Source organism: Musa acuminata, chromosome BXJ2-1 (genome assembly GCF_036884655.1).
Source record: "Musa acuminata AAA Group cultivar baxijiao chromosome BXJ2-1, Cavendish_Baxijiao_AAA, whole genome shotgun sequence".
Taxonomy (NCBI): Eukaryota; Viridiplantae; Streptophyta; class Magnoliopsida; order Zingiberales; family Musaceae; genus Musa; species Musa acuminata.
In genome coordinates, this window is record NC_088338.1 from 8,019,908 (window position 1) to 8,047,855 (window position 27,948).

General features: G+C 39.7%; 4 protein-coding genes across 13 annotated transcripts; 3 read left to right on the forward strand and 1 right to left on the reverse strand.

Annotated features, from left to right (window-relative positions):
• The first annotated feature begins 228 nt into the window (after window positions 1-228).
• On the forward strand, window positions 229-10,137 carry LOC135598741 (protein decapping 5-like). The gene is made up of 8 exons (XM_065093023.1): window positions 229-590; window positions 3,189-3,289; window positions 5,013-5,081; window positions 5,156-6,091; window positions 6,517-6,579; window positions 9,173-9,367; window positions 9,497-9,607; window positions 9,691-10,137. The coding sequence occupies exons 1-8, from the start codon at window positions 446-448 to the stop codon at window positions 9,838-9,840; spliced, it is 1,770 nt and encodes a 589-aa protein (XP_064949095.1). The 5' UTR covers window positions 229-445; the 3' UTR covers window positions 9,841-10,137.
• A 1,634-nt stretch (window positions 10,138-11,771) lies between these two features.
• Window positions 11,772-18,534, forward strand: LOC103992368 (mitogen-activated protein kinase 9). Its single transcript, XM_009412043.3, has 11 exons — window positions 11,772-12,500; window positions 13,094-13,502; window positions 13,593-13,720; window positions 13,906-13,965; window positions 14,529-14,678; window positions 15,471-15,626; window positions 15,817-15,954; window positions 16,049-16,122; window positions 16,911-17,012; window positions 17,155-17,395; window positions 18,032-18,534. Exons 1-11 carry the CDS (start codon window positions 12,252-12,254, stop codon window positions 18,104-18,106), a joined length of 1,782 nt encoding a protein of 593 aa, XP_009410318.2. The 5' UTR covers window positions 11,772-12,251; the 3' UTR covers window positions 18,107-18,534.
• A 741-nt stretch (window positions 18,535-19,275) lies between these two features.
• LOC103992348 (cysteine-rich receptor-like protein kinase 44) lies at window positions 19,276-21,991 on the forward strand. Of its 5 annotated transcripts, none has more exons than XM_009412006.3 (8): window positions 19,277-19,768; window positions 19,840-20,054; window positions 20,223-20,342; window positions 20,418-20,563; window positions 20,656-20,866; window positions 20,946-21,183; window positions 21,269-21,419; window positions 21,512-21,991. In XM_009412006.3, exons 2-8 carry the CDS (start codon window positions 19,964-19,966, stop codon window positions 21,833-21,835), a joined length of 1,281 nt encoding a protein of 426 aa, XP_009410281.2. In that variant the 5' UTR covers window positions 19,277-19,768; window positions 19,840-19,963; the 3' UTR covers window positions 21,836-21,991. The 5 variants fall into 5 exon arrangements, with proteins under 5 accessions (XP_009410305.2, XP_009410281.2, XP_009410289.2 ...); XM_009412014.3 differs by having other exon boundaries at window positions 19,870-20,054; XM_018825230.2 differs by having other exon boundaries at window positions 19,377-19,701.
• LOC135598742 (uncharacterized) lies at window positions 20,227-27,112 on the reverse strand. 6 transcript variants are annotated; one of them, XM_065093027.1, is made up of 4 exons: window positions 26,936-27,112; window positions 26,679-26,862; window positions 23,869-23,951; window positions 20,227-22,057 (listed from the first exon to the last, which is right to left on the reverse strand). In XM_065093027.1, the coding sequence occupies exons 1-4, from the start codon at window positions 27,044-27,046 to the stop codon at window positions 21,968-21,970; spliced, it is 468 nt and encodes a 155-aa protein (XP_064949099.1). In that variant the 5' UTR covers window positions 27,047-27,112; the 3' UTR covers window positions 20,227-21,967. The 6 variants fall into 6 exon arrangements, 2 of the variants coding, with proteins under 2 accessions (XP_064949099.1, XP_064949098.1); XM_065093026.1 differs by having other exon boundaries at window positions 26,634-26,862; XR_010481697.1 differs by having other exon boundaries at window positions 23,808-23,951; window positions 26,679-27,112.
• Window positions 27,113-27,948: the final 836 nt, after the last annotated feature.

A 27,948-nucleotide genomic window follows, 5' to 3' on the forward strand; every position in this document is an offset into this window, starting at 1 on the left:
CACGTCGAGTTCAAAAACGTATACTGTAGTACATAACAATATCAAAGAAATAGTCGTATTTGAATTATTTGGTAGATTTTTATTTGAACGGGAGGAAAGAAACCTCAACTTTTGGGTTCATGCGACCAGCCAAAGCGGACCGGCCCAGACCGAGGCGAGTTAGGAACCCTAATGCCCGTGCGAGTTGGAATCCCAGTTATAAAAGGGGATCAAAGAGGGGTCAAACGGAGAATCGAAAGAGAGCATTCACCCTCATCCAAAGAGGTGAAAAACGGAAAGAAGGGGTTTCTTTTGGGTTGTGTAACCCCGCCCCAAATCCCAATCCAATCTCCCTCGTTCCCTCGCGTGGAAGGGAAGAGCCTCCTGTTTCCTTTCGATAGATCTCTCTCATCGCTCCTCTTGGCGGCCCCGGCTAGAAGCAGAGGCGGAGGCGGCGGCAGCAGCGATGGCAGCGGAGACCGCGAGGTCGGGGGCGTCGGCGGACTCCTACATAGGGAGCTTGATAAGTTTAACCTCCAAGAGTGAGATCAGATACGAGGGCATCCTATACAGCATCAACACCGAGGAATCCAGCATAGGCTTGAGCAACGGTAGATCCCCAATTCCTTGCTACTTTTGCTTCTTGGTCCTCTTTCTTCTCGCGCTCCTCTAGGGTGTTCCTCACGGGGAGTTGGTCCCCGAAAAATTGTTTTTCGGTTGATTTATCTGGATGCTAGGGTTTCATGGTTGGAGGGCCTTCTATCGGAGGAGATTTTGCTCATCTGGGGCATGGAGTGGAATTTTTTTTCCTCTTCCCCTTTGGTTTTAGGTTTATAATTTTCGTTTCTAGGTTGCTCTACGTCTTCTCCTAGTTTTGATGCGGAAAGTGTGGTTATTGCAGCTGTGTTCATTACTTGTTAACAAGAAGCGTGCATTTTCTTTGAATTTATCCATTTTGTCTAACCACTGCCCTGTTGCTTATTGTATTTTCCAAGTTCACACTTTCATTTTATATCAAGCTAGGGTACGTCAAAAGATTTTTAACAGTTTGTTACACTGGTTTGGAATCTCCGGATTCCCATGTAACTGAAGCGTACTAGTAACGGGAAAGAGGTTTCTAGTGTTAGAACTATGATGCTGCAACACATCAGCATAATTTGAATATTTGTTCATAATGAACGTTAGTGACTGTTCCATGAACAAGTCTCTGTTGCATGATGGTATAAAATACTTTCATATAGTACAAACACATCATGCAAGTGATTTTTTTGTTGGTTAAAATTGTAAAGTATGAAATATTTAAACCATTGCCACTGTTTTAGAAGCACGGCAGTTTGCCTTGCATCGCTGATTCCCTTAGTCTTCATTGATGGTTGGGCAGTGATTGTGAATTATTTGAGAGTGGTTTCTTTCTTTATATTTCTTAATTATTGGAAGCTTAAATTAGAAATCTGTTGGACTGATCTTCCCTTTTACAATGCTTTGTCATGTAGATGTTTACGTTGTTACCTCATCAGGTTTCTCACCCAACTAACTAGAAATGGGCAAGAAAAAAGAATTTAGATGGATTGTTGGTGAACCCACTAATCCAATAACTTGGATAAAATGAGTGTACAGTTGCAATTTCTAAAACGTGTAAGCTCAACTGGTGGAACCTATCTGCCAGAGGAAATTTTATTTCATGGATGAAAGATCCATCATAACAATGGAAGACCTGACCTCACTCTCTCTCTCTCTCTCTCTCTATATATATATATATATATATATATATATATATATATATATATATATATACTATCATGCTCACACCCCTAATTTTAATGTGGGATTAATATAAATGTTAGTCTCCCCACCAAAGGCTTGACTTCATTGTCAAGCCCAATTATATAGTTGGGAATGCGAGGCTCATAGCCCAGTAGTGGCTCCATGCTATAATTTGCCTCTACACCATCCATGAGAAGCTTCCTATTAAGATCTACTCATTGTACATGCCAAGGTCTGCAATACCGAATGATACCGCTCGTTTCGGGCGGGGTACGTATCGGTTCGTCAGCAGATCGGTACACGGATCGCCCGCTATTGAGCGATACCGTCAATTGAGGCGTTATCGTCGACGATGACCGAGGTAGAAGAAAGAAGAGGGAGAAGGGGAAAGAAAGAAATAGGAAAAAAAAGGGAGAACCTTGGGATTGCCGCTCTCCTCGACTGTTGACGACTTCTCATCCGCGCGCAGGAGGAGGCATTGGCGTCGCGGGGTGGAGAGAGGCGACGATTTTTTTTTTTCCTTCTCTTCTCGAGTGACGACGTCACAATTTTTTTTTTATCTGTGATGTCTCCTCAGCGACGTCGCCCGAGCGTTTTACCGAAATATACCGCTCGGTATATAGTACAGTACCGTACCGAATAAGTCTCAAAATTTCGGTATAGTACGAAATTTCAATCCTTGGTACATGCATAGTATAAAGCTATTGATTCAAGAGCTGTACCTTTGATTTTGCTTGATCAAGGTTGAGTTCCTTTTCAATAGTGCTCTTTAGAAAATGAGATCTTACGTATTTGAAATTCTGTCAAATTGAAAATCAGAAGTTCTTATTAGAGTAGAAATTATAGCAGAAGACAAATAATAAGCTAAAACCATTTTGGAAGTTTCATTTTTTGTATATTTAACATAAATTCTTCTGTTTTATCATAGTAATCTTGATCAAATTTTGATGTTCACTTAGTAAAATTGTGTTCCATACCTACTCTATAATCTCCTGAGATAAAGGGTAGCAACAGTAAGATTTGCACAGAAAATGAATTGACAAAAAAGATCAGCAGCTTTAATTTATGGCAATGATGGTGTGATTGTGATAAATCGATGTATGTAAGATCATCCTTCCATTGTTTCCCAGTGCTGGATTATTGGAGTATGACAATCTCTTATGCTATTGGTGGTATTAACTGTTTAATGGTTCATTGTCCTTTCTGTACCTGTAGTATTTTTTTTTCACTATTATGTATATTTTGAAGAGGAGGTAATTTGACAGTATTGTACTGTTTCGCATTATAATAGCTCTGTGATATCATGCCCATGTGTCCTTTTCCCCCAGAATTTCAGGAAAAAGTCATTATTCATTCAAATGCTTTTAGTTATATCTCTTCATGGTTTTTATACATGAATAATTTGGTAGTGTTTGTTTCCTTTAATTTCTTTTAAATGATTGCAGTACGCTCATTTGGAACTGAAGGGCGAAAGAAGGATGGACCACAAATTCCTGCCAGTGACAAAATTTACGAGTATATACTCTTTCGAGGAAGTGACATCAAGGTACATGGGTAATCAAGCAGCATATTTTTTCCCCTCTGGAGGCAACATTGATTAATTCATAAGACAGTCTTACAACAACTGTCTTAGTGGTTATTCAGGGAACTAATTTTAATAAGCTAGCATGTGGGTCTTTATTTTTTCAGTTCCTGTGTTTTTTGGTTCAACCACATTGTACAGTCTCCATCCTTTCGAGAACTGTGGTATTAAATAGTTATGCTATAATCTTGGTTGTTGTCCCTTTGTCCCTTTACCATCATCACTGAACTACAAATCATGTCTGCTTTCATTGTTCAAGTTATGCTGGCTGTCATTCAAGTATGGGAATCGTATGATTGGATCTTCTATTTACCTGTATAGTTGGCTATATTCTTTTTTGACCACTAGTTTATGGAGATATATGGAGCGCTAGCCTTATTAGGTGGAAATTGGTGCTTGAAATTAAATGTTCATGAGGTAATTAAAGAGGCATAGGCTACAATATTTGATGGAATGGATGGATAAAATTGTTTGTCCAGGTGTGTATATGATGATCAATACTACTAAGCATACAGTAGTAACTATCCAATTATTGACAGGATTGCTAGTTATTTGATTCATGCAATCATTGTTATTGGTACCTCAAGGATGGATGAGAGACCGTGGAACTCAGTTATTTTTTCACTATTGACATCTTGGTATTTGTAAGGAAAATATTAGACTGATTTTATGATCGCTGCAAATTCAACTGTCGTTCAGTGAGGTTTGTGGGTATCTATAGAATGTTTATCTTTTCAGATGCACGAGAGCATAAAAGAGTCGTACATAGTGGAAAGTGAGAGCAAGAAATCAGAATGATGGAAGAAGTACCTTGCATCAGATGAATTGCAAATTTATATTGGGAAAACGAATTGAACTTTGTGTGAAGCTTGGACCTTTGTGTGTTCCAAGTAAAGGAACTATATATATGTATACGGTTGTTTACATACAGATTGTGTGTTAATATTATCAAAGAAATTGAGTTAGCATTGGATTTTGGGCTGCAGCTTGGAGTTGGATCACAGTGGAATTTAGTAATGTATTAAATATGATTCTTCAAGGTATTAGTAATAATAGTAGTCAAGGACCCGAGGATGTGATAATTTTCATTAGTATGATGCTGCATGATGGAATTCAAGATGCAAGATGCATGCAGCTATCAGTACCATGCATGTTAGATTCAGCTGCTTCTGAACAATTTTTTTCTCCCTATGGCCCTTACCTATTATTTATTAAATTAATTTGTTAAGTGTGGGTTATATTTGCTTTTATTTGTGGTATGAATCATAGAAAATAAATTTGATTGAAATGAGAACAACCCCAAAGATCATCTCAACATTTATTGCAAGACACTGCTCAATTTTGTAATTTATTTCAAATTTGATTGTAGGCTGTATCCATTGCTTATGTTACTCTATGTCAATGTTTTGTCCTTGCGTATAAAACATCGATATATGAAATGTTCCATTAGATTCTGGTTTGATTTTCACATAATTGGTTGGCTTTTTCTACTTTTGTTAGTCATTAGAAATCAAGAATCACTAAAAAGTACATGAAATGCTATACTACTATTTACCTGCTCCACATCATTTGAACTATTATGGCCATTCTAAGTTTTCATAGTGTGAAGATCTTTATGTTTATTCTAGTTTTTATTTATTGAATGTTTCATTTCTTGAGATTAACATTATCATTTGTGTTGCTGCAGGATTTACAAGTTAAGTCCTCTCCACCAGCTCAGCCAACACCTGTAAACAATGATCCTGCTATAATTCAGGTAAAAAGTTGACTTTGGTGACCTGGAATAGTTGCCTGAGAGCTTGCTTATGGTTATGTTGAAATTTTTGGTAGACACATTATCCTCGTCCTGCTTCTACCTCTACAAGCATGCCTTTGGTTGGAAGTGGAAGTGTAGCAGATCTTAGTTCTCATACTGCACAGTTGGGACTCCCAAGGTCAACATTTCAAGGAAGTTTGCCTCTTTATCAGCCTGGGGGAGGCTTGGGGACTTGGGGTTCTTCGCCCACCCCTCCAACTGCAAATGGCTCTGGGCTTGCGATGCCACCAATGTATTGGCAAGGTTATTATGCCCCATCTGGTGGGCTTCCTCATTTGCAGCAACCGTCATTGCTCCGGCCACCTCCAGGATTGCCTATGCCTCATTCCATGCAGCATCCTTTTCAATATCCTGCAATGAACCCATCTTTACCATCCGGATCCCAAACTTTGCCTGAGCTTCCTTTGTTTCCACATGCTAGTTCAAACACAACTCTAACTTCTAGTCCCTTGCCATCGGTGTTGGATCCATCTTCAACAAGCACATTATCTGTGGAAACATCATCAACTCTGTTGCCTAATAAATCTCCTGCAACAACTACTCCTGTATTAACCTTCAATGTTAGTCTACCTTTGGTGCCTCCCTTGACTTCTAATCTTGAGAAAACTGCAGCCATGCCTCACAGTACTCCTGTTGTTAGTAGCAAGCCTGGTGCAGTACCTGGTTCAACCTTGGCATATTTATCTGTTTCAGAGCCAGTACCCTCCTCTGTTGTTTCATCTAGTTCAAGCCAAGTAGAAAAACCAGTGGCTTTAGTTATGCCAGGTAAGTTATTGCAGACTGGCCCTTCTGTGCTTCCTTCGTCCCAGCCTTTGCAGACAAGCCGGATGGATACTGATGGTAAAGCACTTGAAGATAAGTCTAAGCCATTGCTCCCTGAACCATCACTTGCTGCAGCAACGGAAGCCAAGGAACCAATATTGCCATTGCCAAAATCAACCATTCAGAAGGTATGCTGATTATCTGCTAGTTATATAGGCTTAGGCTGTGGAAACATGACATCCTTAAATCCATTCAGCAGTATTTCTTTAAGTGATGAATCGATGCCTCTATTGCCATCAGTTTGTTGTTACCGAAACATAGGAAGTACTTCTTCCAAGTGCTCTTTCATTTCCAATATAGTTGTTCATAACAAAGAACTTGCTCTGGTCAGGATTGCACTGATGTTTAATTGTTTAGGTATTTTTTGTGTTTTCATTTGTTAAGTTGGAAAACGTTCTAAAGACAGCTGCTTCCAGTCAGTTTGATTGTTCAGCTGCTGGATTTATTTTATTTTCTATTCAGCTACCATAAATTTACTTTGCCAACACATTCTGTAGTTTCTCTTAATGCTAATATAGATATGCATTTGATGATAACATATACTTTATTCCAGCTAAATGGCGCTACTTCACACAATTATTATAGCCGAGGCCGTGGAAGAGGAAGAGGAAATGAGGTACTGAAGTTTTTCTTTCCTTTTTCTTTTCTATAGGAAGGCCATTTCAGAAATAAGATAGCTGTATATATATCTTAGAGAACTTGGGTTTGTTATATTTGCATGATAAAAATGGCTCGTTGGCCTCACTCTGTTCTATTTTATGACTATTATAGTAGTGGAAATGTCAATTAACTTCTGTAGTCCTTTGTTGTTTTTGGAATAGTTTTTCTTTTTGCTATAAAATCAAACATTCCTTCAGCAATTTTTTTGACATTGATTAAATGCTCTAGATGAGTGTATTATTCTTAATAAGTGTTCAATTAAATGAATAACTGGAGTTTGGCTGTAACAACAATATGAAGGAAAAACGATGTTCAGTTAATTATAACATACTTTTTCAACTGGCACTTTATTTCCTTGCTCCATGTTTTACATTTAAATGCTCTAATTGTTGAATTTGATTTGCCTGGCACTTACCTACTACTGGCATATTGGTCCAGTGCCCCATTTCTTGGGAGATGAACTACTAATGTTGCATGCATTTAATTCTTGTTTACTGTCAGAATTGATTTTGTTGGATTCTCTTCCCTCTTATAATGTTGTTTTAGGAGAAGCACAGTATGATGTAAGTTTTAGTAATGCGACCCTTTCATGCTTTGTTGGAAACAGAGTTGAATTATTACGAGCAGCACGATAGGATCTAAGTTATAGTAATGCAACCCTTTCATACTATATTAGGAATGAAGTTATTCTTTTCGTGAGGAATGAGTGTTAAATTCCTTATAAATTAAACTTTAACAATTGTACATGTGCAACAAGTTTGGTATTTGATGTTCATCTGTTCTTCTAAAACAAATCATGTTCTTTAGGGGTTATTCTTTCTCGATAGAGTTGCGATGACTATGAACAATTTCTTTTGCATATATCTTGACTGAGTTACCTCATGCTATTCCATCACGTATGCACCTCTAGAATGCTCTCAATAATGTCTTACAACTTTGTAACATTAGTTATTTATTTAATTATTTGGATAAATCCATTAGATTTTCCAGGATGTCTTGTTGCCTGAAAAGGTTAATAGCAATTTCTAGTAAATGCTTCAATCATGCTTGGTGTAATATTTGACAGTAGTTGGTCTTGGTCAACATTTGAAGAATAAACTTATGACTACTAACAAGTGACAATCAACTAGGTCATTTTTGAAAGATTTAATATCCTATTTTAAATCTCATTTTTCATTCCACTACGATAGTTCTTCCTATGTATTTTTGATGGCACCCTCATTAGCCCCACTGTGGAGGTGAAAGAGGGGTTATGCTGGTTTATAGGGATCGAGTTTATTACTACTAACTTTGACTTAAGCATTTTGTAGCCATGTGATTTTTATCCTTTTGACTTATTGGGTCGGTAGATCTTTCTACAACTGGTATCAAAGTAAACTTAGTAATGCCCATGTGTGATGAGTGAACTCAATTAGAGAAGGGCACCTAGAGATTGGGAGAAGGGGCACATGGTGGTATGGGACCGCCACAGTGCTAGGTTATGGGCCTCATAAGTCACCTAGGATGATTCTTAGCTGTGTGTTGGATCTCGGGTATCTCAAGCCTTTAAGTAGGGTATGTGTATCACTTTGATGGAGATTGTGGTTGTATTAAGGCTAGATGAGACTACTACATTTTGGCTCAAGTATCAGGCCAATGGATTATGTGGGTTGGGTCATAACAAGATGAGTTTATTATCTAGGCTTAAACTTTTGTACATGTGTTTTTTGTGTCTCCAAATTATTGGACCGAAGGTATGTTGGTCAGATTGTGACAATTGATATCAAAACGAACCTAGTGATAAGCATTTGTGATAGATGGTCCTAACTTAGAAAGATTTACCTGTAAATGAGACAAAAGGTACATTATAGCAGGAGACTGGACTGGATCTCACATGCCGCCTAGGGATTTTGGACATGTGTGGGGCCTCTTTATTTAATCCCACATTAGAAACGAGAGATGGACTGCGAATTGAAGCTCTTTTCCGGAATGTTAGCATCTCGACAATCTTTTTTGGGTGGTTCTTTATTTAAAACATGAAAATGTGGGTGTACTTCGCCCTGAGACATGATTCAAAAACTAATGAGTCTTTATTGCTTTCTTTTTTGGGTAATTCTGTGGTGCAAACTGCAAAATGTATTAAGCTTTTTATTGCCCATTGTTTTTCCTTGCCTTTTAGGCCATGACTACTAGAGGAAGGTTCATTATGCTGATTAGCTTCTTTAAAGGTTGACATGACTCCATCATGACTATGTAACATTACCAGAGCTTATTCTGTTAGCAAAGCATGCTTCCGTATACTTTTGTGGATTTTACCAAATCAACCTCAATATATTATGGACTCAGATGGTCAGATTCACATATATGCCCCCGAGCTATTCTCTTGATCTTTGGTGTTTTCAAATATTAGTATTTGCATAATATTTGTATTTACAAGATGTTATCAAATATTAGTATTTGCATAATCATGCTTTTTCTCCCAGAAAAGGATCAATGCATTTTTAGCTTCCAAGGCTATTTCTTTGCTCTTTGGTGTACCTTCTGTAAGTTCTTGTTCTCTGGTGATGCAGTACTCACGACCTGCGACTAAGTTCACTGAAGATTTTGATTTTATGGCAATGAATGAAAAATTCAACAAAGATGAAGTCTGGGGTCATCTTGGAAAAAATAAAGCCCATGTTAAGGACAAGGATGGAGAACTACAAGAAGATGAAACTGATGATTATCTGGACGAAGATGATGAAGCACTAAAGCTTGAGATCAAGGTAGTCAAAGTCCATATTTTAGATTTTTATGCTGTTTGTCATGGTCGTCTGGTTTCATTTTGTTTGCCTGGAGTACTAGTGCACTATTCTTATCCACTTCACTGATTGGTTTGCTTTCTTTCCTTAAAGCCTGTTTATGTTAAGGATGATTTCTTCGATTCACTTTCTTGCGCTACCCTTGATCGGGGAACTCGGGGTGGGAGGACCAGATTTTCGGAGCAGTTGAAAATAGACACAGAGGTACATAGGGGTCTCTTCAGGGACCATGATGCTATCATCTGTGGAAGGTTTATGAATTTAGTTATACTTTTTTCTCTATGCAGACCTTTGGTGATTTTGCAAGGCATCGAGCAAGTCGAGGTGGTGGGCGTGGTCTTCGAGGAGGTGGGCGTGGGCGAGGGTCCTACTATGGAAGGGGCTATGGATACATTGGTAGGGGCCGTGGTTATGGTCACCCACATCGTGCTTCCTAAGCTAGAAGCTTCTAGAATTAATGCTGGTGCCAGCATGCTCCTCTTAGCTTAATCGGAGATGAAGAGACTGATCAATGGACAGATCCATGCTTGGAATATAATTGTAGTTGGAGTTTGCTTTCATGCTTTTTGTCTATTGCTCCAAAAATAAAGCAGAAGCGGCCACAAGATGTGCGGTTTCACTTAATAGTACTGAGAAAACATCTTTGATGTGGTTCTGATGCATCCGTTGCTATTGTAGTTTTGTGTCACGTGGCAAAACTATCTTTCTGCAAAGTTTATCATCAGTTTACTTGAGTGCTTTGCATCCTGTTTTGGCCTTATTGACCCTTTGTTGTGTTAAAAAGGATGTGGTGTCATCAAAATGGTTTCCTTTTTCTTGTGCTGTGTTCATTATGCTGCCACTTTAGTGCATCATGGAATAACATGTTTTTTAAGTATTGTTTACAAGAATTTTAGATATAATGTGCATGTTTCTTTAGTTCTACACCTGTTTTCATCTCAATTGACACTCCCGAGTTCCAATTGGCTAGTGCTTTTGGGAGTTCTCGTTGATGGCTGTATTTTGATGTAGCTTTAAAGAGTTTTCTTATTCCACTTATTCCACAGATTTAAAGAGTTGGAAATGCCACAGCACAAATCAAAAGGTTCTGTAAAAAAAAAATCGCTCTCAAACTCAATTCCAATGAGAATTTTCTCCACTGGTAAAGTTACACCTGCAACGCGGTGGCAGCCGATGATGGCACACGAGTGCCACGGTAATCAAGGGTCCCATGTTAAGAAGTGTTCGTAACCAGTGCACTCACTTTACTTTGCTAGAACAACGTGATATCAATGATTGCCCGAGTACTGATGCATGATGGTTCTGGAAAAGCATGATGCGTCTCTCATGCTCTCTGAGGTGATGTGTGATAGGGGCTTTTTGAGTCGTATATGGCGGAAGAGACTAACTCGGATTTAGGATTAATTCACAAAAGTACTGGTCAAAATAAAATGTCATCGATCGATTCACATGAAAGAACTTTTGGAGTCGTATAATTATTCAACGCTATTTATTGCTGAAAGATGAACTGCAGCTTACCTATCACATGAGCGGAGCGGAAACTTGACACGTTACTACCGGCTCGATGGGATCATTTGCGGTAGTCTTCACATGCAAAAGTCTGCAGTCAAGAAAAATCCCCGAGTGTCATCGATACATAGATTTGATCCGAACAAGTCAGAATGAATGAAATATGGGCTCTCTTTTTCCATATTATATTGCTCATCGCAAGTTTCCTCACATCGTCCATCCCATATAATAAATACAACTGAGCACGATGGCCGAGTAAGTATTATTATTATTTTTCTTTTTGCAAATAATAATAGCGTTTTACACACAATTTTTATTTTTAGATTTATCACGAATGATATATCCGATTGGCTTCGTGAGACGAACAAATCACGTCAGGCTGGACTTGCCATCCAAAAATCTACCGCACCGAATCATTAAATGATAATATAGTCGAGTTAGATGGCCTTTCGCCGCTTGTCAAATCACGTGCCATGTCGTGACATGATGGGATCAGATGGCGGTGCTTCCCGTCGCGATGGGACGGTAGGTCCGTGCCGCCGAACTGCACCAAGATAATCTACCCAAATTTCCCTACCGTGTCAGTTTGTGGCTGAGATTCCAAGGCAGACGTGGGTCCCCTGCATAACACAGAGCCCTCGTCTCCACATTCTTCTTTTCTGTTCTGTTCCTAGGCAAGTTGGAGGCGATGCCACGTTACATTTTCTCGATGACCCAATGGTCGCTCCCCACGTGGCAGCCCGCACGCCGTTTGATTTCGTCTGGCTTCATCTCCCAAGTAATCTTATCTTACACGCGACGCCCTCCTAAAACTATAAATATCGACACAGCTATTGTCGTCATTATAATCTCGCCGACACACAAATCAAATGAGATGAATATAGAGGCTTCTTCAGCAACAGAACACTCTTTGTCTCTCGTCCAACCAAATGGTGTTTGTTCTACAGAACGAACATACGAGGGAGGGAATTCGCAATGAATTATATGTAATTATCCACGAAAGCAAGATCGCAACTCCCTTCCGCATGCAAAAGTTGCACCGAGCTCCTCAAAATATGACGTCGAGAACAAATGATACAACTTCGAGGGGTGTTGGTGCATAAAAGAACTCTTCGGGCAGGAAGTCGTCCTTGTTCTTCTGCTTCGAATCAGGTATTTATCTGAGGACAAAGAGAGAGAGGCTGCGAGGGGGGAAGGCTTGGCGAGTGGGGAGGCGAGATGAGCGAGGGTTGAACAGAGAGCACGGGCATTCAATGCCGCGATCGCCTCGGCCCCACCTCGATTCCACCATCGCTGAAGCCTTCGCATCTCCGTTGTCGACGCTGACGCCGCCTTTTTTATGGGGGGAGGAGCTCTCGTGGACGGCGTCCGTCGCTGGTTCCAACGCCGCTCGCATCGATCCTCCGCCGCTACCGCCTCCTCTTTCCTGACCGACGATCCTGCCTACGACGAGTCCTGCCAGGAGGAGGAGGAGGAGGAGGAGGAGGACCAGCTCCGGGTCGTCCAGGACTTAGACCTCATCGGCCTCCCGCGCATCAGGGTCCCCAAGCGCTTCAAGATGCCGCCGATCGAACAACCCTACAAGAAGGTCCCTTCCCGTTCAAAAATCTACGACTTTTATCGCGTTTCCAGTTGGCTCTGCTCTCTTGGACGATTCTTGCGTTGACATCGTCTTCATCGCTTGTTTTTTACTGCAAAATTGGCTCTTGGTCTTCCATATTTCTTGCGGTAGGTGAAGATGCAAGTTTATAATTACAGTTCCTCAAGAGATTTGGATCAGTAGGTAGTCCTGTTATTGCAAACGAAATCCATTCTCGAGATCCTCTGGAATTTAGGCGTGAGTTTTTTTTTTTTTTTTTTTTTTTTTCTCTTGAAGCTCTTTTATTTTTCGTTTTATGAATTGGCTTCTCAGGGTTGATCAGGAGTTTGGTCTTTCCCCCCTAGATTTTACCAAAAAAGAAAAGAAAATAAAATCTTATCGAGGATCCAATCTTTCCTTTGTTGTTTCTGTCATTCCAAACATTTGAAGGGTCTGATACGGTATCCTCGTTTTTAAATCATTGCCTGGTGGGGAAGATCCAATTTGACTTTGTATTTGTTTGAACACAATTGGATTTACCCTATAATTGGTAATTCATGTTTCTGTCTAAAATTTCACCATTTGGAATATGAACCACCCAGAGCATGCTTGACACTGAATTCTTCACGGAGTATGGTGAAGCCAGCCAGTATCAGATTCAAGAGGTCATCGGCAAAGGAAGTTATGGGGTCGTCGCTGCTGCTGTTGACACCCACAGTGGAGAGAGGGTTGCCATCAAGAAGATCAATGATGTCTTTGAGCATGTTTCTGATGCTACTCGCATCCTTAGAGAGATCAAGTTGCTCCGGTTTCTACGACATCCTGATGTTGTCGAAATAAAGCATATAATGCTTCCGCCTTCTCGGAGAGAGTTTAAAGATATTTATGTTGTTTTTGAGCTAATGGAATCTGACCTTCACCAAGTTATTAAGGCCAATGATGATCTCACTCCAGAACATTATCAGTTCTTCTTGTACCAGCTTCTTCGAGCTCTGAAATATATCCACACAGGTTTCGCTTATCTTTCTGTTGACTACGCACAGGTCTCTCTTCATTTTAATAACACATCCTAGATGGACTGATCTATTTTGTTTATTGCAGCAAATGTATTCCACCGTGATTTAAAGCCCAAGAACATACTTGCTAACGCGGACTGCAAATTGAAAATTTGCGACTTTGGGCTTGCTCGTGTATCATTTAACGATGCTCCATCAGCTATTTTTTGGACTGTATGTATTCTTTCCAATGGTACAATACTAGTGATTTAGTCCTCAGTTGTTTGCTACTCTGGTTATTGATTTTGGTATTTTGGTATTTTGTTCACTTCAAACTATCTGTGTGGTCTTCATGCAGCCTTAAACTTTGTTGACTGTGGTTTTAGAATTTTGTTGACAATGATTTTTGCTCTTTTCAGGATTATGTGGCGACTAGATGGTATCGTGCCCCAGAACTGTGTGGGTCTTTTTTCTCGAAAGTAAGAATTTTCTAAACATACAACTGAACTGGCATAGTTTTACCTAGTCGTTACCTTCTGTAATCTAACTATAAAATTTCTTTGTATGCATCTTATTATCAAAAGTTTCTTGTTACTATCACTATATGCTTGTAAGGCTGTATGAGAATATGATGATAAGTTTTTTTTGTTCTTACTGTCAGAGTTGTTGTTGTTACTTTCTCGACATGTTGAGCACTCTTCTACCAAGAATTCTGTAATATACTTTCTCTAGACCATCTTCTGGTGTTTCTTCTTTATCTTTTATATATGATGATGATGTTATTATATCTATGATATAACATAACATAGTTCTTGCTGTCAGAGTAGCTACTTATGCTTAAGTACCTTATGCTACCTATGCTAATGTGCCTTAGTGTTACAGATTATTATTCTCACATTTAAAGAAAAGTGTATCAAAAGTGTTACAACTTTCTATTCGTATCTTTGTTGATGACTGCCAGCAAACTCAAATTTTGGTTCTATGCATTACAAAATTGCATTCTCTGAAGATGATTCACCAGTAAACATTTTCCTTTTTGCAGTATACACCAGCAATTGATATTTGGAGCATAGGCTGTATATTTGCAGAAATGCTGACTCGGAAACCATTGTTTCCAGGGAAGAATGTGGTACATCAGTTGGATCTCATGACTGATCTACTTGGCACACCTTCTGCTGAGACCATTGCTAGAGTTTGCTCAATATCTCTGTCTCTTTATTTTGTTCTTTTCTGCCTTCTTAGTAATTCACTGCGATTTTTGTTAAGTACTTGATCAAATATTTCAAACTACTAAATTTTGATAAGAAATTGCTTACGCTGCTTTTTTCATATGATGTTATTTGCCATTTGTCCTGAGTCACATGTTTGGTTATGCTGCTCTGTAAAAGTATGACCATGATTATCTTTTGACACTGATTGCTGAGTTATATATGGAATGAGGAAAGATGGAGAGTTCATCAAAATGGGAAAGCACTGGTATTTGATAGTTCTGATACATCTAATGACCGTCTTGGAAGCCAGTGAATCAGTTATCTATTAGTTGATCTCTTAATATTGCCTGTGTAATTAGAGCATAAGGTCAATAAACTGTATCATATTCACTAAATGTTTTGCTGATGATGAATGAAAATAAATAGATGAAGTTCTGGATACAGAGAAGTGTATAATTATTGACCTATTTTGATGTTAGGTAAATTATTTATTAATCTATATTCACATGAGATTAGAACATTATATAAAGGCAGTGTTAAATCCTTTGATTAAAATTTTACAGGAAAAATATATCTTTTCATCTTTTCATTTTTTTAGCTATTTTCTTGGATGCAGGATATGGCTTAGAAAGAAATGATTATAGAATTGTTCCTCTTAAGTAATTTTGGTTCGGCCATTTTCCTAAGTCATTTTATATGTTTATGTGCAACAAGTTGTATAAGTTGTCTTGGGGCTGATGGGTTCCTTTTTTTCTCTCTTGTTAACGATATAGATTCGAAATGAAAAGGCAAGAAGATATCTTAGCAGCATGCGGAAGAAGACACCAGTGCCTTTGTCGCACAAGTTTCCAAGTGTAGATCCATTGGCACTACGTCTATTGGAGCGTCTACTAGCATTTGATCCAAAAGATAGGCCTACTGCAGAAGAAGTACGAAGTTCAACTTATTCCTCATCTTTCAACTATTAAAAATCCTCAAAATTCAGATATAACATGCAAGAAGCTGATTGTTTCATTTTTTATTTAGTCTGATATTGATGATGGCATGTTTTCAGTCCTTAACAGATCCACACTTTTGTGATTTTTTTTGTTGAATCTGATGTTGACAATGGTATTTCAGGCTTTAGCAGATCCATATTTTCATGGTCTAGCGAATGTTGATCGTGAACCATCAACACAACCTATATCAAAACTTGAATTTGAGTTTGAAAGGAGGAAATTGATAAAAGATGATGTAAGAGAATTAATTTATAAAGAGGTACGTTACCATAGCTTAATAAATATTATATCATTTCTTAATATAGTTGCTCCACGTTTAACTTGTAACCAGTTCCTTTTTGAGAAGCAAACAGATTCTGGAATATCATCCACAGATGCTGCAGGGATATCTTCGAGGTGGAGAACAGACTAGCTTCATGTACCCCAGGTGTGACTTCTATTAGCTTTCCACCGTCTGTAAGTATAATATAAAGCATGATTTAAGTAGAGTAGTTAACTAAGCATACTACCACCTGCAAATCTGTTAATTTTGCCCTGAAATGTAACTGAGATTCAGCCTAGGTGTTTCTGTTGTTGTTAATAACAATTCTGAATTATTTTGTATCCTGGCATGGGAAGCAAAGTAGGGCTACAAATTAAAAGGTAGCACCTTTCCTTTTGTTGAGAGGAAGAGTTACAACTTGTAGACATGTAACTGTTAATTAAATGAGGAAAACAATTTGAAAATTTGGATACAGTTAAAAGCATTTAAGGTTTGCAGTCAAGTTTTAAACATCCATCAGTGGTTGTACAAGTCAACAGTGATTAGTATTTTGGCAATAGAAAACAGCAGAAGATGTTCAAAATATACAGAAATTCTGGCTACAAAATTTGGCATTTATTTGGTGGGTTAAATCTGTAGTTAGAGAACACAACAAAAATTAAGTAGTCATTAAGTGTCAATAATCTGTTTGTTAATAGTGAAGGTTATGACACAGTGGTCCAAAAAACGTAGTGGAGGTATCAAGAATTGGACATACTTTTCTGGTGACTAAATTCTCAATTTTTTTTGTTTAGTGGTAAGACCAGGTCATTTCCATTAACAATTGCTTCTTCATCTTTAAAATGGTATACCAGGTTAATTTAATTTATTGCTTGATTCCTGATTTTTAGTTGATGTGTCATCTTAAAGCATTATTTTTGAGTTACCTAGAGTTTTCATTGTCTAATGAACAGTGGAGTTGATCGTTTTAAACGACAATTTGCACATCTTGAAGAGCACTATGGCAAGGGTGAAAGAAGTACCCCTCTCCAGCGACAACATGCATCATTGCCAAGGTAATGTTGAACCACAAACTACAAATCCTGACTTTCTGGTAAATGAGCTAATCCTGCTTTGTTTATATGTATATTGAGTAAATGTCACCCAGATTTGATTTACATGTCATTTTGTAAACATGTATTTTTTCACTTTTAACAGGGAGAGGGTTTGTGCAACAAAAGTTGAAATTGCTGGCCAAAATAAAGATTTTGAGAAGAGGACTGCAGAATCTGTTGCTAGAACCACCCTTCAAAGCCCTCCAAAGTTACAGCAAGAACCAGACCAGGCATCAGCAACAGAAAATGGTTTAAACAAGCCAAATAGCAGCACCCGTAGCTTACTGAAGAGTGCCAGTATTAGTGCATCAAAGTGTGTTGTTAAAGGAAAAGGGGATACTGAAGTAAGTGGAAAATTAAAAAGACTTGACGTTTTCTAATTCGTAATATTATGATGGATATATATATATTTCATTTTTCAGTTAATTAAAATATTCAGAAACTGACTGCTGATATGGTTATGGTTGTCGAGCCTTCTTATACTTTAATTACTGGGTTAGGCATGGATAACAGTTTTAATATCATGTCAACTGGCAAGTCATGAGTTTCTAAGCTAAGATTGCTGCACTTACATCTAACTGAATGGATCCGAAATAATTTTTTCTGCATATTAAATGCATTTAAAACAGATCACAGGTTGTTTTAGTTGACCAGGAAAAATTGTTGCGCACGCATAATAAAACTAAGTTGATATGCTCAATGTAATTTACGGCAACTAATAACTCTTCCATTTTAATTAACATTGTACCTGAAAGTTCCCTGATACCATCAGTTTTGGGGTGCCTGGATTATTGAAGTTTCACATGATTGATTGACCTATTTCCTCCTATACTGACCTAGAATTGTTTGCTGATATATTTGGCATCTTCACTTTCACTGGGGAACGTCAACTTGTTCAACATTTTCTTTTGCTCTAAGCAATTTCACTGAAATGCTATTGAGAACTGAGATGCTGATTTTTCTTTTGTTTGATGTTTCAGGAAGAACCGATGTCTGAGAACACAAATGAGGTGGTTGATGAGTTATCTCATAAGGTGGAGGAACTGTATGTTTAGTGCCACAAATGCTACGAATACTCGGTTGACTACAGCCATCTTAACTACATTGGTTTGCAAACTATGTTCCAGCCTTGAGGAGTTTGACACACGAAAACCTCAGGTTTTATTTAACGCCAGACGATAGTTGCTATGTTGCCAACTTCACCTATTCTTTTCTAGGTTGTGACCCACAAATTAACATGGCTCTGTATTAGATATTTAATGTTCATTGGGGGATCGATCACCTGTCAGGTCCTGTTGATTTTTCCTGCTGCGAATGCTCTCCAGGGAGCTTCATGTTGAAGAGCCAATATCCTGTAATTGTATCATTGGTGCTAAAAGAAAACTCGTCAGGCCACATTGTGGACAGGAAATTGGGATTATTTTGTCATTTACAAAATGTACTGTATGTTGCATGTCTTCTAGTCATTTATAACTTTTGATGATGCCCCGATGCTGCTCGTGTCCTGTCACTTCTACATAAGTACTTAAAAGGGTACAATTCGTATGGGATGATTAACCTATTTCCTTTTCTGATTTTATAAACTAACTCATTTTTATCCTCGTACGAGTAAATTGGATATGTGAGTTATCCACCCATTCTAACGTTATAAACCTAAAGCTTGCTATTAATAATTCTTATTTTGCTATCGACAAACCTCTTATTATGGATTATTTTTTATAAAAATAATAAGTATCTAATTTTATTATTTATAGCTCATTTATTTTCATGAAATATATAATCATGCTAATTATATATTAATCATTATAATTAATTATTTTTAGTATCTCAATCTTTATATTTATATTCTTATATTTATGAAAGTAAAACATTTAATCTATTCCCACGTCATCAATGTTATTGAGAAAATACCATAAAATTTATCACTAAGCATATGTTGATTCTGTTTCACTTCGATTTATCACCACGAACGAACGAGATTAAATATTTTATTTTTATAAATATAAATATTCTAATATAATTTTTAAAATATATGATCGAAATATTAAAAATAATTAATTATAAAAAAAATAATATATAATTAGTCCTAGACAATATGATCAGAACAGTATGAACCCAACGCCAAATAGATAAACTAAGATCCATCAAAATGGTGATTTAGAATAGCATGACGAAAACTATGCGTTCTATTGTCGTCTTCGCATGATTCACGCATGACGCAACGAAATATATGGGTTTCCGAGCATGTGTTGTCTGTCTGTGGACTTTCAATGCAAAGTAGGACAATGATTGGACTTGAATAGCGAGACACACACAGATGCTGCTGCATCGGCAGCGAGGATCTATCTTTAACTCACCGATGGCGGCCATTTGGAGACCAACAATTGATTGATAGCCACGTCAGGTTCTACACATAAAATTCAGGGATTGCTGGGCGGCCTGTTCATCTCATCTTCTGCTGAAGCCAAGTATCGACTTCGCTGTCAGTCTCGTCACCCACCACCACCACCGCCACCGCCACTCGTTTGCTACCGACTCTTCCACTCCCTAAAGGCGAAAAGAACTTTGTCATCGCCTTCCTCGTCAACAATAGCCGCTGCCTCCGCCCTGCTGGGAAAGAAGATCCAAGCATTAGCGTGCCCTTAAAGAGGTGGTGCTCATAATTTGCAATTCAAGAGGCACCTTCGTCCTCCCCTGCCTCTCTGTTCTCTTCTCAGGTGACCCTTGTGTCTCTGTTTTCTTCTTTGACTGAAGCCCGTCAAACTTGTATGCATGCGGTGAGTTCCAGGATCTAAGCCAACGATGCTATCTGGTCTAGCTCTTTCTGCTTGTGCTCCTCCTACCAGAACCGGTTCGGAAGTACTGATACTGATCGACTCAGCGCCGCCAACCTCGACGCGGAAGCCAATTCTATGAAGATGGCGATAAGCGTTCTCCAAGTTGCTAATCGGTCGCATCGCCGCTTGATGAATTCGCCTCCACAAACAAACACCACCGATGGAGGTTGGCCTATTACTGCTTCCACCTTCCGCATGATCTCTGTACCGGACAGATTGATGACGAGCCCTCTTAATTGAGAGACGATGATTCTTTCGTATATGCTTCTGTTGCATGACTGTGTGGTATTACTACTGGATTTGGGATTGACAATATTGATATGACTTGGAACAGCAGGGAGCCAAAAGAAATCGAGTTCATCCGCAATGCCAATCATGGTGTCGATTCTTGTAGTGGTCATCGTCGGCGCTTTGATCTACTGCATATATTGCTGGAGGTGGAGAAGACGCAACGGTAGACACCACCCAATGATTCCAGTGTAATTTGCCATTCTGGTCAGTTTCTTAACGTTCTTCGTGGATGCATCAGCTGTGAGAAGGGCTCAGATCGAGAACCTAGGTCCCATATCAAGCTCAGACCTGTCCGTGATCGATCTTTCCACAATAGAGGCAGCCACGGATAACTTCTCCGAGGACAAGAAACTCGGTGAAGGTGGATTCGGCCCTGTATACAGAGTAATCGAGTCTTTCTCCTGGGATGAGTGCATGGTTTATATATCGATACTGTTCTTCCCATGGTGACTGACCGCTTGCTTGAAAATCCACAGGCGGTGCTCCGTGGAGGACAGGAAGTTGCTGTTAAGAGGCTGTCGACGAAATCCAGGCAAGGTAATGTGGAGTTCAAGAATGAGGTGCAGCTGATTGCGAAACTCCAGCACCGGAATCTTGTGAGATTGTTGGGTTGCTGCGTGGAGAGGGATGAGAAGCTTCTCATCTATGAATACCTTCCCAATAGGAGTCTCGACGCCTTCCTATTTGGTTCGTGAATCCACTGCTCTCGTATCGCATGGTATTAGAAATTTGGATCTCATATTTGGCGTCGGTTCGGCTTGTCCAGATCCGAGCAGGAGGTCTCAGTTGGACTGGCGGAGGCGATACGTCATCGTTGTGGGAGTGGCGAGGGGGCTTCTCTACCTCCACGAGGACTCCATGCTCAGGGTCATTCACAGGGACCTGAAAGCCAGCAATGTTTTGCTGGACAACAGGATGAACCCCAAGATATCGGACTTCGGCATGGCAAAGATCTTCGAGGGAGAAGACCACGAAGTCAACACGGGCAAAGTCGTGGGAACCTAGTAAGTGTGATTTGCAGCAGCAAGCCATCGTCGAACACAGGTAGCTGTAGTCGCTGTCTGTCGATCTAATCTTTCTCCGTAACAGTGGCTATGTGGCTCCGGAGTCCGCGATGCAAGGTACGTTCTCTGTGAAGTCCGACGTCTTCAGCTTTGGGGTTCTCCTGCTAGAGATTCTGAGCGGGGAGAGGAACGGGGGATCACACGTTCAGCGACATGGCCAGACACTCCTCAGACATGTATGCTCCACCAGTCTCTTTCCTCCTCCTCCTCTTCTACTATCCGTAGCAATACGAACGGTGTGTTGAAGGCTGGTTCTGTTGATGGGAAGGCATGGGAGCTGTGGGACGATGACAGAGCCTCGGAGTTCATGGATCCATCGCTGGGAGACTGCTACCCTACGAACGAAGCAAGCCGCTGCTTCCACGTCGGGTTGCTGTGCGTGCAGGAGAACCCGGAAGACCGACCCACCATCTCGTCGGTGCTGGTGATGTTGAAGAGCGAACAGATGCCGCTGCCGCCGCCGAATGAGCCGCCATCCTTCACGAGGCTGAGGACGACTCCCGACTCCCGCAAGTCCTCCGCTGCAAGATCTGATTCACCCACAACGCATTCTCTGAATCAGGTGACCGTCACGTCCATCGATCCACGGTAGCACCCGATCCATCGATTCACGTGGGCGAACATTTTGGCCGCAACTTTTGAGCGTCATCGAATCAGTTTGCAAGAGTAAACAACATGTTCGATTGCATGTAATAGATAGATACGCTGCACTTCGCATTGGATCTTAAAAGTGATCTTTGACACTGCACTCCCTTCTCGGTCGGTGGTCGAGCTTAAGCAGATTAATTCCAGGAAGTAGCTTGATAACAACACACTGCAAAAAGCAAAAACAGAGCTTGATTATTTAGGATTTCGAATTAAAGCATAGCATCACATCTATCCTCTTCTTTGAACTTTGTTAGTGTAAACAACCTTAAGCCGTGGCCTTGGGACCGAGACGGCTTGGTTCGGATTCGAATGATAGGGATTTTCCCAAGACGACTTTTGAGTCCGCCGAGGTGGTCGTCTGCGGTGGTCGGGACGATGTCGTAGTCTAACTGTTGGCAAGAATTCGCCTTCGCGTTTCGCAGGGACCTTCGGCTTCGTCCCCTGCACAAAGGTCGGGTCGGGGTGCTCGGCCCGACCCCTCCGACGATCAAGTTAGTCGATGTAAAGGGGAAGTCATATGAAGAAGTTGTTTCCTTTTTTTCTCCCCTCCCTCCCGTTCGGAATGCGAGGGTACTTATAGGGAAGCTTACTGTTTCCTGACATGCCCGCTTGCAAGGGGCAGGGTGATGACGTCTGATACTGGTGTTGGCGTGACATGAAGAATTGAGCTTGAGCAAGCGTAAATGCGCCTCGACCGACGTTCTGATCCATTTGACCAGGTGCTGTCACGTCGATCGAGACGTGAGACGTCATCAGACGTTAGCCGAGTCTCATCATAATTACTATCCTCATCAAACTTTTTAATTGTTGTGTGTGTGTGATCCCGGGAATCTTTTCTTGGATGATGATGACATGAACAAAGTTGGTGGGGATTGCTGTCATGCCATGTCGTTATTATAACGACGTGTAAACGAGAGCATCTTTCAAGGAAAAAGACGCATTTTTATATATAAATAATGGAGGGTAAATCCCTTCTCTTATGACTGCAGTCTCACTAGAATTGAAGTCTATATTTTTTTTTCAAAAAAAATATAAAAATTTTTATTGATGGAAAAAAAAAATCTGTCGCATCAACGCGAATCAAAAAATCTAAATCCAAAGAAAATGAATTCCTCCATATATCTAAAAATTTATTAATCCGAGCACGAGTGACCAACCGCATAGTTTTATAATCATCCCAGAAGATATTAAGTAGAAAATATCTCTAACAATATCAAGAATTCTTCAAAGGAAAAGAAATTGTCTACTAAGAATCTCGACCATTATCATAGAGTCTGATTCGATGCCAATCTAAGTCATTTCAAAAATAGCTTTTTGTCTTGCATGGTAAAATACCTACAACCCAAAATAACAACACAAGCATCATCATATATATCCTCAGTTGATATATATGATAGCGTGTTCCAAAAGGAAGACGCAACGTCCGTTTATTTGTGGATCAACAATGTAAATGAATATTATTTTTGTGTGGTCATTGTCATACAAGGGACATATGCCCCTCCCAGCCACTTGCTATGTCACTACCAAGTCTTGCTCTGAAATATTCCTTTTTGGCCTAAGGAAAAAAGGTCCAATCCCAAATATCTTTAAATGATAAAAGTATGTCCCATAATGTGGAGGTCCATATCCAGTTGAATCAGCAAGATCCTGGGTTGGTTCTAATCACTTTCAACCTTGCTAAAGGTTAAGATTGAGTAAACAGAATGTCAATGTCATGGGTTGCCTTATTCATCTCATTGCTAGCTAAATTCCCGTTATTACGATTGGTTCCTAATTCCTATTGACTTGAAAGATAAATGCGGGACAAAAGTCTAGCATGTCGAACATGATTGCGTGCTTTAATAGTCCACCAAGAAGGACAAATAAGATGGATATGAAAGCATGTCGTTCGAAATGCTTAATAGGATGTCACATACCATGATGACGTAGTAAGTTGAGAAGAGCAAGCGAGCCTTGGATCGAGCGTCGAATAATTACCTCGATGCCTATAGATTGAATCCGAAGAAAGCAACAGAGGTAACTTGTTCTTACTTTGTATATGCCCAAGTAGCTGCATATCCCTGCAAATTTTGCAGATAAAACTATTTTAGTTTCACAGAATGACATGTATAGGATATAGAAATTTAATGGCCAGTCGCGCCGATGCATTCCCATCCAAAGCTCATTTCAATTTGAAGGTCTTTCATTTTATGCCTAAATTGAGCATCAAGAAAATATAAATCCATTGATGTTATTTACATTGCTGCTCCGTCCAGTTCAAAACTTCACTTGCTAATTGACAAGATCTTATACATTATGTAAAACCAGATGCCTATAAAAATTTACCAGCTGTTGCTCTCATAATTGTACCAATAATTCCTTTGCTCTCATGCTCATCTTGTCTTCAGAACCAACAATCTATGCCTAATGTTCTCCAACAGCCAGCAGTTACATAATATAGGAACCAGGTATTCCCAAGCGCTCACAAATTTCCTTTCCTCTCCACCAGAAACAGAGGAAAACTTTATTCTTTCCTACTTGTCTAAGGTAATTAGCTAGTTTACGTAATCGTATTTCTCGCATGATGGGTTATTGTTTCTTCCACTAAGAGTTTGACATCTTAAATCCACAAGAAAAAAGAAGAAGCTCCATGTCAAAAGTAAGCCAACAAAACACTAGGATCAAAATAAGGAAAGATGATTGCCAAAGATTTCACTAGAGACATGAACATAAAACATGATCAACAGAATGACCAATAAGAAATATACAAAAGATAAGCAATTGAGATTTTTAAAAGTGAAAATTAGTGTAAGAAAGCAACTTAAAGTGTCAAAGAAATTATTAAAATCTCCAAGTTGATGTTCCAAGATTCCCAATCATGAAGAGAAGGTATGACATCCCAGAACAAACTGTCAAACAAGGCAGAGTAAACTAGTGAAAGCACAAACAAGGTTACATCCCTTCCCACGATAGTCGAGTAGAAACTCTAAATGCAAATCCTCGAGAGTTATATTTATCGGCCCATGTTTTCATGCGTCCAGTCTGTATCATAATGACACAAGCAAGCACCATAAGTAGCTTCATGCAATTTACCAGCAGAATCTTATGTAATTTAATTTAGTTCCATCATGAGGCCAACATACAACAAAACAACATAACTACCTGAAAATAGATCTAACCAAATCAAAGTGCCAAAGATTCTCAATCAATGATGTACTTTACCCAGCATTGTTCCAGAAAAGCACAAGGTGATTTTCACCAAAGGAAGGCCGTCGGATACAAAACTCTGAACATTCAAATCAGTAATAACTATCCAAACCATGAAGAATATAAGGAAACAAACCAAAACGAAATATAATAAAAAGATCCTTGAGATAGTTACTTTATTAAAGTTTTGGCATATTAGAAAGCCACAAGATTCTGATGCTCTTGCCAGCTTTGAAGCACTGTCATTCCTTGTGCTTGTTATTGAAAGAGGACATAGATGCCTTGTTAAGCACAGTTCTTGACATGACCAATATATCGGTACTAAATTTTAGCCATTTGCTTCACTGTCATCTAGTGTTTCTATTTTCAAACTCACCCCTATAAGAAGGGACTTTCTGTTATGGATGGATTTCAATTAATTATCCACCTTTTTCATAAGCACATTAATTTATTCCTACATCATTCATGATCTTTAGGGAAGGTGGAAAGTGAGTTGGAGAGTCGAACTTCATTACTAGCTTCTCACAATATCCTTTCCAAAAAATATTGTTTCCCCATATGCATATCGCTTGTCCAGATAGCACAATATTAGCATGGTTACGACCCTACAATCAATCGGCAAAAAAAAGGGCTAGCACCGCAATGTCTTCTAGTGCAAGCTCCTGCAAGCCTCAGCCCAACTCCTGAGATCCTATCGAGCACAAACTACCATTAACAATCGTCCACCCACCATCTGCACGTTCCAAATCATTTTCTAAATGAAATACAAGTCCTGGTTAGATCTTGATTTTCATTCAATATTGCAAGTGGAAGGTCTTTGCCAATTAATACTCTGCAACTTCAGCAAAACAATTATCTTTAGATTATGAAGTGAGAAAAAAAAAAGGCAATCAAAATTATCTTCAGATTATCAAAAATTATACTAGAGCATGTGATCAGCAAGCTACAGAATAGCCATTGCGCCACGGAAATCAAAATCTCCTATTACAATCATATGTTTTTCATCTAAATATCACAGTTCATCATGATGAATGCTGGTGAAAACTTTGGCATGCTCTGAAATATGTTTGGAGTGCTTGGTTCACTTGTATCCGGTGATGTTGAACATTCCAACACATGCTTGCTGTATGTAATCCAACATGTCTACAGCAGTAGCAAAGTCTCCGTATGCATTACCTAATGGGACATGGATCTATCCTAAATCAAGGTGCTTATTTCCTACAGAAGGAACCCCTTAAACATGAATCTATCCCAAACCAAGGTGCTAAAATTAGCTTAGATCCAACAACAATCTCAATGAGGAGGGTGACTTATAATTTCTTTCAAATGAATAGCAGCTCATGTAGAACTTCAGAATATAACATGTCCCTCAAATTGGCTGTTAGTAGGAAAAATATCATTTTTTTGTAACCGAGCTTCCTAGAGATTAATCGATCAATAAAATCTAAATAAATAAGGAACGAGATCTAAGCTCCAACAAGCAGTTATAACAAAAGAGCTAGGATCGCCCTAAAGCAGAAGCAAAGGAATCGCAGATTTACCGCAAAAAAGCCCACCTTTCATCGACAAGCCGAGAAAAAACCACAAGAGAGTAACACTACCAGAGAACACGGTTCGATGGAAGACCCTAATCCAATCGCGAGCCTTCCTTTTTCGCCAAGTATTCTCGAATTCACTTGATGCAAGTGGGGAAGCAAGCCAGCCAAAGCGGGGGGAGGGCGGACCGGATAAGGCGTCGGCAGCGGCGGAATCCGGCGGCCTAACCCCGACTGATCGGTTCCCGACCTGCACCAAGCGAGCCCGAGAGTGTGGCGACGAGCACGGAGGGAATGGTTAATTTAATGCACATTCATCATACGCTTGCGGTGGCCGACTCGAACTGGGGGAAGAAGCGGGCGATGGAGGCGGACTTAAAGAAGCGAGGGCGGCACCGGTGAGGAGCGCAGGGCGGAAGGGTATATTCGTCCATCCACCCCTCTCGCGAGCCAACTCGACGTCGATCCACTTGTCGTCGTCACGTGGCCATGTCCACATCACGTGGGCTCGCCTGCTCGTTGGCAGTGGGATTCTGATCTCTTCCTTCTTTTTCCTTTAACTCTGTCAGGAACACATTTCCTCATGATTAATCCACAATTAATCCCAACCCTCCTCCTCCTCTAATCAAAGCTTACGTGTCGAAGGTTGATGATGTGATTCGTCTGGAATTTTTATTTTTTTAGATTTTCTGAATTTTTTATTGTTTGGAAAATCAATCCAATTCTTTATTCTTTTCCTAATGGCAGCTAAATTGATGCCTCCCTGAATTGAGAATCCTGAATTGTGACGACGTCAATCGTAGGAACAATAAATCAGAAGAGGTGTGTCGACGAAGGAAACTGCGAAGGTCGCATTCGGCCATCGGAAAGGGAACCCTTTGCCACCTTTCTCATCCTCTTAAAGCTACCCCACACAGCATATAAAAGGCCTTTATACCAAATGCACAATAAGAGTTAGGGGGAAAGAAAAAGCAACGATAATTTTGATATCGCTTTATCAAAGCGATAGGATCCAAGATTTGGACGGCATAAAGTCACGGAGCATATTTGGGTGAGACATTATTTAGAGAGAGAGAGATTCACAGGGGTACAAAAAGCAGGATTAAATGTCGTGGAAAGAATCTACTTCTTCACGTCGACTCATTTCGAATATGATCAGAGAGTATGACGACGGTGTTGCAGAACGATCTACTGCGGACTGGTGGTCTTGCCATATGCCCAGAACAGGGGACGAAGACAAAGCAACAGAGCAGGTTCTCCATGTGTCTCTATAATCCAAGAGATCCTCCCCACATCTCACCGGACCATTTCGACTTGTCCTTTTCTTCTTGTGTTT